The 13,490-nt window shown below is 44.9% G+C and overlaps 1 protein-coding gene across 2 annotated transcripts in view; it reads right to left on the reverse strand.

The window, feature by feature from the left end:
• Positions 1–205: 205 nt before the first annotated feature.
• Positions 206–13,490, reverse strand: part of blmh (bleomycin hydrolase) — a 128,117-nt gene continuing 114,832 nt past the window's right edge. For both annotated transcript variants that reach the window (XM_085964984.1, XM_085964985.1), the window contains one exon: positions 206–441. In XM_085964984.1, coding sequence (XP_085821110.1) covers positions 293–441 — 149 coding nt within the window. In that variant the 3' untranslated portion in view covers positions 206–292. The remainder of the gene's footprint in view (positions 442–13,490) is intronic.

Raw genomic sequence — 13,490 nt, forward strand, 5'->3', positions numbered from 1 at the left:
ACAGACCCATATATGAGCAAAAAATATACTTGATGTACACTCATTGAAAACTAGTAGAGGTTGCATAGTAGCTGGGTCTTTTCAAAGATGCTAAAAGACTGACTACAGTAGGGCAACCAAACAGGAATACTTCTCTCTTCAAAAGTCCACAATTTTGTATCTTACAATGGCAGTTCAACAGTGAGAAAAAAGTTCCAGCTAAATGTAAGAATGAATATATTTTTATTTGTAACTAAAAGACTAGCATGTAGAATGTAAACCATCCTTGTAAAATGAAGACAGTCTTGACTGTTTATGCCAGGGCGCCCATCGGATCCCAAGCTGGTAGCACTTTGGGTTCCTGCTCCATTACTTGCAGAATCTCCGCTGGTACATACTTCTTATCCACAACCACTTCAAAGACATAGTCAGCAAACCAATCATCTGATAAAACCAGGTAACCTTTTAAAAAAAAAAAAAGAAAAATGAATGAATCCTCTGTCAGGAGTAAAGAACTGAGACTTTAATACTGTTGTGGAAACAGCCATGGAAAAACAAAGACTATAGCGGATTCTTGAAAAATCTGTCATTCCTTTTCCAGATAGCATTTTTCAAAATGTAGACCATCGTGATTGTTCATTAATCCACTCTGAGTCCAAAGCTCCATTTATTTTTCACCACTATAAAGCCCATCTGTTTTTTTCTTGTAAGATTATAAAACTAGAATTATAATCAATTCCCTTCATTTAAGCAATGAATAAATTTGACAGGAAATTTAACAAATTTGCATTCTGATTCTTCTTTTTTAATGTATAAGGCATTGAAATCTTCAAAATAGTGGGGGGGGATTTTAATCTTTCATTTACCGTTGCCTCCTGCTGCCAGATTGCCGATTCTTTTTCTTGATTTATATATTTTTTCAGCTGACACGCCACTTGTCAATTGCATATTGACACTTTTTTTTTAAACTTAAGCAGGAACAAAATTAAATCCAAAGGGGCAGGATGATGACTGTGTCTTAGCACAGTAATTGTTAGCCACACTGTTAAAGGTGGTGGATTGTGAGTAAAGTTAGAGGTCCATCACTAGGAGGGGGATGCCAGCACCAGCAAATGAGGTACAGTCAGGGATTTGAGGACAAACAGTGTCACTGGAAGTATTGCTAAAATTCAAACTCAAAGTCTCACTCAGAAACCACTAAAAACACAACACAACTGATCAGTAAAAATAGACACAAGGAACCCCAAGTATAAACAATAGTGTGTGACATCAGAGATACATTACATAATTTATTCAGTACCTCAAGCATAAAGTTAGAGCAAATAATCTAGCAGATTTTGACAGAAGTGTGCACAACATAAAATTTTGATAAAAGGAGCTTCTATTAATTAACAAAATAATTTTCAATTCTGCAGAGATATCTCTAAAATCAATTCAAACAAATGATTAGCTGAGCAGCCATTTTAAAATAGGAAAATTGTTTTTATCACAGTCTACATCACAACATATTTGCAGTCCATTCTGTGACTAATTGTTTGTTATTTTAGTACTAGGGCAGGGTCAATATTTCTACACTACAGAGAAAATGTAATTCATTTTGTGAGTTTTTAAAAAAAAAGTTAAATAGTTTTCATCTGGAGTTGGCCTTCATTGTCAATTTCTATGTATGTTTGCCAAGAATTGAAAGCAGGACAAGTTGTGATAATGATTCTGAAGCCAGCATTCCTGCATCTGTTCCCTCAGATTAATCCTCCAGCTATGTAAACGGCACACACTTATTAGACAATAGGTGTCAGCTTTTACAGTGCAATGTGAACAAAATGCATTGTATATTGTTAAATAAAACCTTCCAGCTGAGTCATAAGTGAAAGTACGTTCAAGTTTATTCACACATAGCTACTACTGGACCACAAAAGGTGTCCAGAACAGTCTCAATGATGCTTGTGCAGCACACTCCATTTAATTACTGTAATTACATTTGTGTATTTTGCTATTTTTTTGTTAATTTGAAATACACTTGACTGCAAAGGGAATCTTTTCCAAGATGATACATTTTCAACACTTTGTTACAGCACCTGGTGAGAATCTGCTTCAATATATCCTTTATTGCTAATTAATTCAAACATTTTTTACAATAACTTCTCTGTATAAAACTGTAAAACCATATTTCTCAATTATGTCACTTATTTCTTTTTCATTCATTTTATGCTTGTGATTTTGTTGGGGTGAAAAATAGTTCAGAACCCACCCAGTCTTGAGCAAGGTTAGAGAGTGGTAGAAAACAAACTCCCCACAGGATCCTGGATATCCAGAATAGACTCCTGAAGAAGGTAGTTAATTGAGGAACAATCGGCACCTTTGAAAAGGAGCTGGACTGATATCTATTGAGGGGAACTTGGAGAAGGAAAGGAGTATACTCTAAAATAGGGGATTAATAGGTCATGCATGTGGGGAGTCCATGGTAGAATAATCAGGCATATGATGGAGAGGTCTTCATGAATGAAATAGCCTTTTGTCACTGGTGAAACGTGAGGTTTGAGCAGAAAAAGCGCATCCTTTTAAATGGAAAAGTTACCTGAAGTATCACACTGGCTCCGATTTTAACTTCAGGTGGCATCCCCGCTCGGGCCCCCCCCCCCGAGTTAAAATTACAGTCGGGTCTCAATCAGGTCATCGGGCCGCAACATGCACATGTAAAGAAGGACCCTGTTGGCTCCGGGCGCGTGTCCCTGCTGCCTGCTCAGGAGAGCAGGTTAAAATTGCAGATGTTGCGACCATGGCGGCTTTCGGACAGGTAAGAGCCAGGGCGACTTTAACTGCCCACCCACCCGGTTTCTGCTGAGCGAGTCGGGTAAAAAATTGCCCCCACTTAAGTGACTCTCAGCCATAATACTGTAATATTCTAATGCCAAAAGGGATGAGAAAAGCTGTGCTTTGTTTACCTTTACAGTGCCACTGCACTCAGTTTAAAGTGTCCAATTAAGACACTTTCCACATATTCGAGAAATTTTATAATATTCTTTCAAACTTGTGAAATAGCTTGGAACAAAATATTTGGTTGTTGCTATTTTAAGTCATGCTGCAAATTTAATTCTAAGACTTGATGGAAATAGCTGTTCGACTTTCTCCTTTGCTTCCAGTTTGAACCAGGATCCTGTCAAATGTATTTATGGAATGCTGAGTTCTTACACAAATTCCACAGTATTTGGATTTCCTCCATATTGAAATGAGATATCTTAATGTAAAACCATTTATCTACTGTCCAATGTACCCCCAACATACAAATAAACGAATCCTCAAACTAAACATCTGACTATCCACTGGTTAGGATCTTGCTTCTTTGTTATGTGGCAAATTAATGAACAAGAAATCATCAGCCTATGACAAATTAGTTTATAATTCGCAACTGTGATTTGTTCTGCTACTTTCAGTATGACATTACCGTAGACAATTGTATCAGGGTGCTTATGCAGTTAAGGGGTGATGCAAAAATTTTGGACATCAAAGCAACTTGGGGTACACAAACCGCATGGCATATTTCAACCTTTCTTATAATGGGTTGGAGATTTTCTTTGCCGCAGGCCAGTGTGGGGTAGTGGGAACAGTGTTAGTGCATTACTAGAGACGCTACCAACATGGTTTTCTCTGGCGTGGTGGCGCCATCCATTGCTGCCAATACCACCATGTCCCACTGCACAGATAAACTAGAGGGGTTCCTGTTAGTTTAACTTGTATACCTTCAATGCCAGTGAGGAAAAGCTTTCACTGTTACTACTTCTGATATTTTCAGAAAAAAAAGACTTTTGGATATTAGTTCATCAACGATGGACTGATCTTCCTCAAGGGTTGAATGTAGTTGAGCCTCCACATAGGAATGATAATAGGAACGATTATATCATCATCCAAAATACAATGGGGCAAAGAAGGGGAACCTTTTAAGAGTTACGTGTCATACAGGAGTCATATTGTTGTAATTAATAAGTAAATTACAATAGGTTAGAGATATATCCGAGAGGGGTGAGAATTGTGTGCGGCAACAGAACTACATTCATTCATTTTCTCTCCCAATATAAAATTAATATGGTCACAGGAGTACAACAAAGAGAGGTTGGAAGCTTCAATAATAAAGTGACCAACATGAAGTACCAAAGCTAGAAAAGCTTGCATTGTCAAATAAAGAAAAAAGACTTGCATTTATATAGCGCCTTTCACGACCACCAGACATTCCAAAATACTTTACAGCCAATGAAGTACTTTTTGAAGTGTAGTCACTGTTGTAATGTAGGAAGCACAGCAGCCAATTTGCACACAGCAAACTCCCACAAACAGCAATGTGATAATGACCAGATAATCTGTTTTTTAGTGATGTTGGTTGAGGGATAAATATTGACCAGTACACCGGGGATAACTCTCCTGCTCTTCTTCGCAATAGCGCCATGGGATCTTTTACGTCTGCCTGAGAGCGCAGACGGGGCCGCGGTTTAACGTCTCATCTGAAAGACGGCACCTCCGACAGTGCAGCATTGCCTCAGCACTGCACTGGTGTGTCAACCTAGATTTTTGTGCTCAAGTCCCTGGAGTGGGACTTGAACCCACAACCTTCTGACTCAGAGGCGAGAGTGCTACCAACTGTGATGTATATTATAGTTCTGTAAAAGCTTGTAGGCTACTTTATGTGCTACACTGTAGACAGTCTAGGGCATTGTTTAGTGTGCAGGCCCAAAAAGTAACTAAAACACAAGAGTGAGCATTGCTTTATTACCATGATGATAGAGCAGAAACCAGCTAAAAATTAATCTAATAAAACACATTCTAATATATAACAACAGAAAACGCTGGAAAAACTCAGCAGGCCAGGGCAGCATCCGTGGAGAGAGAAACAGAGTTAACGTTTCAGGTCGAAGACCCTTCGTCAGAACTGGACAAAAGCAGGAAATGGAACAGATTTTAAAGCAAGTTTAGGGGCTGGGAAAAGGGGGAGGGGATGAAAGAACAAAAGGGAAGGTCTGTGATAGTATAGAAAGCAGGAGAAGAAAAGAGGCATTAAGAGATATTCAAGGCAAGAGGAGATGGTAATGGGACAGGTTAAGAAACAAAGGATGGCTCTAGGTTTTGTGTGAATTGCACTGGCAGAGTGAAAGACAGCTGCCATGTGGGGAAAAAAAAGCACAAACAAAAAATGTGGATAAAAAAAGTGATAGGGGCCGAGGTTATGATCTGAAATTGTTGAACTCTATGTTGAGTCCAGAGGGCTGTAGAGTGCCTAATTTAAAGATGAGGTGCTGTTCCTCGAGCTTACGCTGAGCTTCCGTGGAACAATGCAAGAGGCCGAGGACGGCGAGGTCTGAGTGGGAATGGGGCGGTGAATTAAAGTGACAGGTGACCGGAAGCTCGGGGTCCCCCTTACAGACTGATACATTCTAATAAATAGTTGGCTTAATACTATTAATTGATGGATTTGATAACAACATCTTAGGTAGATGAAGCCAACAACTGTCCGAATTGGGGATAGTCCTTAGTTTTATCTACAATGGGTTAGTTTCAGAATAAAGGGTCAGCCATTTAGGACTGAGAGGAGGAGAAATTTCTTCACTCCGAGGGTGGTGAATCTTTAGAATTCTCTACTCCAGAGGGCTATGGAGGCTCAGTCGTTGAGTATATTCAAGACCGAGAGATCGATAGATTTTTGAATATTAAGGGAATCAAGGGATATGGGGATAGTGTAGGAAAGTGGATAGGGTAAAAGATCAGCCATGATCTTATTGAATGGTGGAGTAGGCTCGAAGGGCCGAATGGCCGACTCCTGCTCCTATTTCTTATGTTCTTATGGATGCTGAAGTTCTTTATTCATTAACACAAGATGACTGAACATTTGAGGAAGAATTTTTATTTTGCCGTTGAACAAGACCCTTTAAACTTTCCATCCCATGGGCAGCCATCACCTTCCCATCATGGATTGCAATGCACTAGCACTGAAGTATAATGTAACCTGAATTTTTTTTGTTGCTAACACAAAAGTACGCTGTAACTGACATGAATCTTGTCATTTATGTGGAAGTAATACTGGGTGGCCTGCTGGTGGCGCTGTCCAGGGAGAGTATAAATACTCGGGCATGGGCCCAGCTTGTGCAGGACATTCTTTAACAGGAACTAGTGAAGGACACAACTAGACCTCCATGTTGTAAAACAGTTGATTAAAGCTTTGTTTAACGCTTAGACCAAGTGCCTAGTAGTTTTCTTACATCAGTGACCTAGGTTTATGTCGTTAAATCAAATGAGTTCCCCTGGTCCTCCCCACTTGCCAGCAACTATTCTGCTCACAAGTTTGAGAACTTGATAAAGATCCAATATAGTACTTGGCAAGCCCTGTACTACAAAGGAATCTTTATACCCACTTAATCATCGAGAACTCAAAAGGTTTCTGCTGTCAAAAGGAGGAGAAGGAAACCAGAATTCTGAGAAACGTTTGTTCGGTTAACACCTAATTCAAACAATTGGCCTATCTCCAGTCATAAAATTACATCGCACAACCTGAAAGTTGCAACATATCTATATATATATTATATTCAATATCTTACATCTGCACACACAACTTTTACCATTATGAATTCCTATGTCTACATTTTATAATGGAGACTAATACAATAGCAAAATACTGCAGATGCTGAAAATCTGAAATAACAACAGAAAATGCTGGAAACACTCAGCAGGTCAGGCAACATCCATGGAGAGAGAAACAGAGTTAACTTTTCAGCATTTTGTGTTGTTAGTTTATAATGGAGACTGCCTGTTTAAACTTGTCACACTGCAATTCTACCCTCCCCTCAGTGCTGCAGAAGCACCACTGGTGGATGGGCATCATTATGTGACACGTTTACATGGCGGTTTCTATTATAAATGTGACCATGAGGTTTTATAATAAGCATACAAAATCTATGGCCTAGAAATTCAGTATCGCCACGTTTGGGGCGTTATAGTCGAGCGGGCGCGAAATTTAGCGCCCGGCGCAAATTATCACTACCTTCAGCGAAATTGACCTGCTTTGCCCCAAGAGGTGCTTGGAGCACTAAAGCAGGCGCTGCAAGACTGTCCTAAGGCGCTAAGCCGGAGAAGCGAGGCGCTACCACCGAGGGCAGGTACAGTGCAGGTGCGGCCAGTTAGCGATTGCAGGCGCGGCCAGTTAGCGATTGCAGGCAGACACGCTGGCGCCGGTCAGCTCTTAAAGGGGGAGGGTTGATTTGGATTGCAGCCACGCCCTGCACATTGGAGCCCTGATTCTCGGCCTGGACAGACCTGCTGCCACATTCTAACGCCTAGGACCATGGAGAGGGCCAGGGAGCGAGCACAGCGGTTCAGTGAGGGGGCCCTGCAGGTTCTGGTTGGCGCAGTGGAGTGCAGGCGATCTATCCTGTTTCCAGACAGTAGCAGGAGGCCGCTGCCCACCGACTACCGCAAAGCTTGGAGGGAGGTGGCTCACAGAGTGACCTCCAGCAGCATGGTACCTAGGACAATGCAGGAAGAAGTTCAACGACCTCACTCGGGTTGTCAGGGTGAGTACCCTTTTCAGTATCCTCTTCATCCCTGCATGTGCACCTCACTTTATGGCCAAAGGGTCCTGAAAGCCCTCATCCAACACTTATGGGGCTTTCATGAAACTCACATGCACATTCACCACTTTACACACTAAGGGCTATTCAACCATGGGAGGCAGTGCAGCCAAGATCAGGGCTTCACACTGTACTCAGAGCCCGTCCTTTCTCTTGCAGGGCAAGCTGGCCCACAATAGGAGGCAGCAGCAACGGACCGGGGGTGGCCGGCCTCACCTTAAAGACCTCAGCGATCTGGAGCAGCGAGTCCAGCGCATTATGGCAGGCCGGCTGATTGGCCCCGTCGCCACTGGAGATGCCGACCCCGTTCTGGACAGCAATGGTAAGGTCATCACCTTTTCACCTCTCTCCTTCCACTTGTGCCTCACACCAGCATCCTTTGCCACTATCGAACCAATACAGTGCATTGCAGCACTCATGCCTCCCTCACCGCCGCCCTGTCCTCACGCTAAAGCAACTCTTGTACCTCCCTGCTTTCAGATGGTGAATCGCCAGGTGAGGAGGTGGGCCCTCAAGCTGCCACTGTGAGTGATTCTGAAAGCGAGAAGGAAGAGGAAGGCGAGAAGGAAGAGGAAGCCGGACCATCAGTGCCACCCTCAGCTGAGGCAGCCCATGGCCATAATGGGGACACGTCTTCCCTGGAGGGGAGCGGGGGGGGGCGGGGGGGAAGGGAAGGGTCTGAGGAGGGTGAAGCTCCGGGGCCCAGCGGGCTGCAGCAACGCGGGGACCTTCTCTGGCCTCCAGTCCTGCTACAGTGAGCGCAGAAGAAGTGCGGCTCCTTACTGAAATGGGCGTCCAGGCGGAGCAGAGGCACGCTGAGCTCATGGCTGCAGTGGCAAGGATGCCCGACTCCATTGAGTCACTGGCAAGCAGTGTCCAGGACTTCGGTGCAGCACTGGCAAGGAGTCTGCAGGACTTCGGTGCAGCACAGGCGGCTTCCACGCAAGTGCTTAGTCGTGCCATGCAGTCAGTGGCTGGTCTGATGCAGACACAGATTGAGGCCACACGAGCACTGACTGCTGCCACCCTCGCTGCATCAGGCACGAATCGCCGGGGCCCTCGCCACGCCGCAGAAGGCCAGCAGTCTGTGCTTCAGCAGATTGCTCCGCATGCTGCAGTGCTGCCCCGTGGGAGTGCCAGTGTGTCGTCCGACCAGGGAGTGCCTGTCCTGTGTCAGGATGGCAGCATTCCTGCTGCCAACACTGTCACTCCTCCACTGCAGCTGCCACCACCCGTAGGACAGACTGCTGCCGCCCATGCAGAGTTGGAACAGTCAGCAGCCGGGCCCTCCAGGCCCAGAGCTGGTCCAGGCCGTCCCCCAAGGGCATCTGCCGACTCAGTTTCTGGCACTCAGCAGCCTTCCTGCAGCCACTGGGGTCCCATTGCGGAGGAGCTGCAGGGTGGGAAGGGGCCAATCTCGCAAGCGAAGCAGATCACCCTCGCAGGCCAAAAGTAGGAGGTGTGGCAAAATGCTGTTAATTTTTTTAGTGAAGGCCGAGGATCGTGGTCATTTTTTGTTAACTCTTTTGTTCATTGTCTCCAGGTTGTGAGAGCCAGTTATGTGCCTGACTGCTTTTTTTGGGGTTTCTCTGTATTACTTTGTCATGCGGGAAGGGCACACAGTTTGTTAAATAAATAATTGTCTTTATTCAGATTGTGCATGATTGCTCTTTGAACTATTTGTTGCCTTGACTGGCTCAGGGTTTGCGGAACGGTTCCATTCATGTTCTTTCAATGGCACAAGCCATTCCCTCAGAGGGGGCCTAGAACTGACTTGCAATAATCCGCCGACGGACGGCCCTTGCACTTTGTGCCTCCCTCCCGTCTTGGTGCTCCTCCTCCTCCTCCTCCTCTGCTGGTGCTCCAATGTCTGCTGGCAGTGGCTGAGTCCTGAGGATAGCCAGGTTATGCAGCATGCAGCACACTACAACGAAATGGGAGACTCGCTCAGGCGAGTACTAAAGGGCTCCCCCGGAATGGTCCAGACAGCGGAACCATTGCTTTAGCACGCTGATTGTGTGCTCAATGATGTTCCTGGTCGCTTGATGGCTGTCATTGTATCGTTCTTCAGCAGGGGTGCTGGGCGCATGGAGCGGGGTCATCAGCCAGGTGCACAGAGGATAGCCCTTGTCCCCGAGAAGCCAGCCTCCTGGGTGAGCTGGGGCTTCGAAAAGGTCTGCCACAGAAGTCTGGCGCAGGATGAAGGCGTCGTGGCTGCTGCCTGGAAAGCGGGCATTGACAGCTAGTATCAGTTGTCTGTGGTCACACACCAACTGCACGTTCAACGAATGGAACCCCTTCCGGTTGCGGTAATCCTCGGCATTCTCGAGGCGCCCGCAAAGCCACATGCGTGCAGTCAATGGCGCCCTGGACCATGGGGAAGCCCGCTATTCTTGCAAATCCCATTGCGCGTTCTTGCTGCTTGTCCAGGGTCATGGGAAAGGAAATGTACGGACGTCACCTTTTGAAGAGGGCATTCGTGACTTGGCGGATGCAGCAATGCACCGCAAACTGGGAGACATTGGCAATGTCCCCAGTAGCGGATTGGAAGGAGCCGGTGGCATAGAAGTTGAGAGCCACTGTCATCTTCACTGCCACCGACAGAGACATCCTGCTCCTCAGCTGAGGCTGCAGATCTGTCTGAAGCAGGTGGCAGAGCTCAGGTGACCACCTCCCTGCTGAATCGAAGCCTCCGAATACACTGCTCCTCAGACATGTTGCGGTAGGAGAACTGCTGGCGGAATACCCTGGGAGGGTAAGGTCTCCTGTGCCGACGCCTGTTGGCCCTCCTCCGTCTGGCCATGATTGGCACTCTCTCGGCGTCTCTGAGCCCTCTCAATGCAATGGAGAAACCCGACGTTTCCACCCATTGCAGCCCCCATAATATGTGGCTACTCAAGGCTATGGCACTGAAAAATCAATCCAACTGCAAAGTTCTGGGCTGAAGCCAGAAGTACCTGTGCGAGCGCTGACTCAATGCAGAAAGCTCTCTCCCTTTGTCTCTCTGCAAATCTCTCTCTCTCTCACAGAAGGAGTGGTCCAAAATGGCTACCACTAAGAAGCCAGGAAGAGCCCCCTTTAAATAACGCCCCCCCAGCCCCACAGCGACTGGGAACCGTTCCAGTCAACCAGTCGCTGGGAGCGCCAGACGGAAAGGGGGGGCGCCACTGAAGTTCCGGTTCGGGGCGCCCCAAGGGCGTTGCACCATGAAATGACGTCAGGATCTGCGCGCGCAGCTGAGTGGGCGTTGTGGTTTTGCGCCGCCGCTAAATGTCCACTCAATTTCGCGAGAGGCGCAGGTCTCGCCGCGCCCGGGCGCTAGCCGCTTCACGCCCCACTTATCGCCCTCTTAAGGCGCTAACGGCTGGCACTAACAACTGAATTTCTCCCCCTATGACTTTAAAAGGGGAACTAAATTGTGTCTGAACACCCAGGTCTAATAATGCCCCGCCTTCACTTTCCACTTTACCTGAAGACTGCACTTGGTCCTGACTCCTGATACGCAATGCCATGAGAGACTGACTAGTGGTATATTAAAATTTTTATGTCTGCATGCACTTCCCGTTATAAATTCCTATGTCCATATTTATAATGTAAACTAGCTATGTAAACTTGTCATGCTGTAATTATACCCTCTGTCATTGGAAGCATTACAGTGCCACCAAAGGCAGAAGGTGTAAATTATAGCACAACAAGTTAACAAATGTGGACATTGTAATTTATAATGGAAATATAACAATAATAAAGACACAAGGTGTAACTCTAAAATGGGGAGTGAATTATGACTGCATACCCTGGCCCAATTATCCCCACCCTCTAATCTCTTATCACCTGAAGACTACACTTGGTCCTGAATCGCCATGCACAATGCCACGGCAGATTGACTAGCCTTCACAAAAATCACAAGATACTTATGGATGAGTAAGGCCATTTGGCTCATCCTAATTCAGCTGCCGATAATGAACCTATATACTTCCCATTGCTGCATTTAATTGTTTAACTGATCCTAGGATATTTGTCCCTAACACTTTGCCCAGAAGTCCATTTCAAGGGCTGACTCTGCACAATGAAGAGCTTCCTGATATCCGTCCTAAAGTTACCGTTACTAGTTTGATTCTGTGTCCCTTTGTCTTACTCCCACGGTTTAATCGATCCTTTATCGTCGTTGGGTCAAAATCCTGGAACTCCCTCCCTAACAGCACTGTGGGAGTACCTTCACCACACAGACTGCTGTGGTTCAAGGCGGCGACTCACCACCACCTTCTCAAGGGCAATTAGGGATGGGCAATAAATGCTGGCCTTGCCAGCAATGCCCACATCCTATAAACGAATAAAAAAACTTAAAAAAAGTATTTACTGTTATATACCTCTACAAGATCACCTCCCAGACTCTTACTATCCAGGGTGAAAAGCCCATGTCTCTCCTGTTTTTCCCTTATAACTCAGACCCCTAATATTAGGGATCAGCCTTATGGTTCTTCTCCGAAATGCTGCCAGCACTTGAATATCTTCCTTGTTTCTCAGTGACCAGAACTTCACACAGTACTCACGGTTCAGTCTAACCGGAGTGCTGTTCAGTTTGATCACGACCTCCTTTGACTTGTATTCTACTGTTTTGGCTATGTAGTTCAACATTCTATAGTCTTAGTGTGAAATTTTCTATAGTACCGCACGAGCAGGGCTCACACGGGTAATCTGAGATTTTACAGAATGGTAAATATTTGAAAAAGCATCCAAAATCATTTGTACTTTTAAAGAACTGTTACCACTCGAAAAGTTAATTATAAACACACCCTTAAATGAGAATCGGCTTGTTTAACTGCTCTACATTGTGAAGTGGTTCTGAATCGTGCTCGTTCCAAGTAATGTCATTGTCCTGCCATCTCCACCGCCAACTGGTTTCAGATCCCCCTGTGCATTCATGTAAAGGGATAAACAGCTACCCAGCTGTGTGAACCGAGGCCCTACTCTCTTCCCACATGGCCACAACAAGACTTTGACTTCTTCACGTGAAAGACAACTTTCAATCAGAGTGGTTGCAATACAAGTTTATACCAGAAATCAAATTCAGTGAATGTCCAAACATTAGTGACCCAAACAGAACTCAATCTCCCCTACCAGTTACAGACACCTATTTACTTAGCATCCTGCAAAGCATGGCATATTGCACTGTTGACAGTGGGCAAGGACTTTGCTAGCTATTTAATACCTTTTACTGAAAGTAATAAATGAAAGAAATTTGCACCATGCCGGTTAGGCTAGCTGTGATATAGGCATGGTTTAAATATGTTGGGTTCCGTTGACTTGTTTAATTATTTTTCATTAGAGACTTTTGACTGGCATATTAGAGAGTAAAGCTAAGTCCTGGACTGAAACAAAAGTATATGTAGCATCTTGGGGCTTTCGAATAAGTTTAATTCCTGGAATAGCCAGCAAAACTGCTTTAAAAACATTTATCAGATGCTAACAATCGGCCACAGAGATACTTTTGCGGTATAGCAGGATGTGCTGCAATGCAAACTTTTCCTACACAGTTTATAGATTTTGATTTTTCTTAATAAATGTACAAGAAAACAAATGGTGATGCAACTGTAATTGCCCACTCCTCTACAAACAGTGCACAATGGCAAGAAGCTCTCTTTTAAGAAACTTCACCAATGGGGCAAAACTCAACCAATTCCATTAAGATCTGTGGGATTTGGACAAATTGCATTGGGCTGTGTAAATCTTCAGAGATATTCAGCTTAAAAGCGGTGGGCCAATAAAACTGGCTGAAGACCATGCGGTTAGGTAACGCAAAAATTTCACATTCTTACAAAACACTGCAATATTATGAGCTAGATCTCGGTCTCCTTCCTCATTGTGCATGTGCACCTACTATATATGTTACAACATTATTGCCAG

The sequence above is a fragment of the Somniosus microcephalus genome, chromosome 22 (assembly GCF_052327205.1).
Source record: "Somniosus microcephalus isolate GS21.2 chromosome 22, FLI_Smic_1.0, whole genome shotgun sequence".
Lineage (NCBI taxonomy): Eukaryota > Metazoa > Chordata > Chondrichthyes > Squaliformes > Somniosidae > Somniosus > Somniosus microcephalus.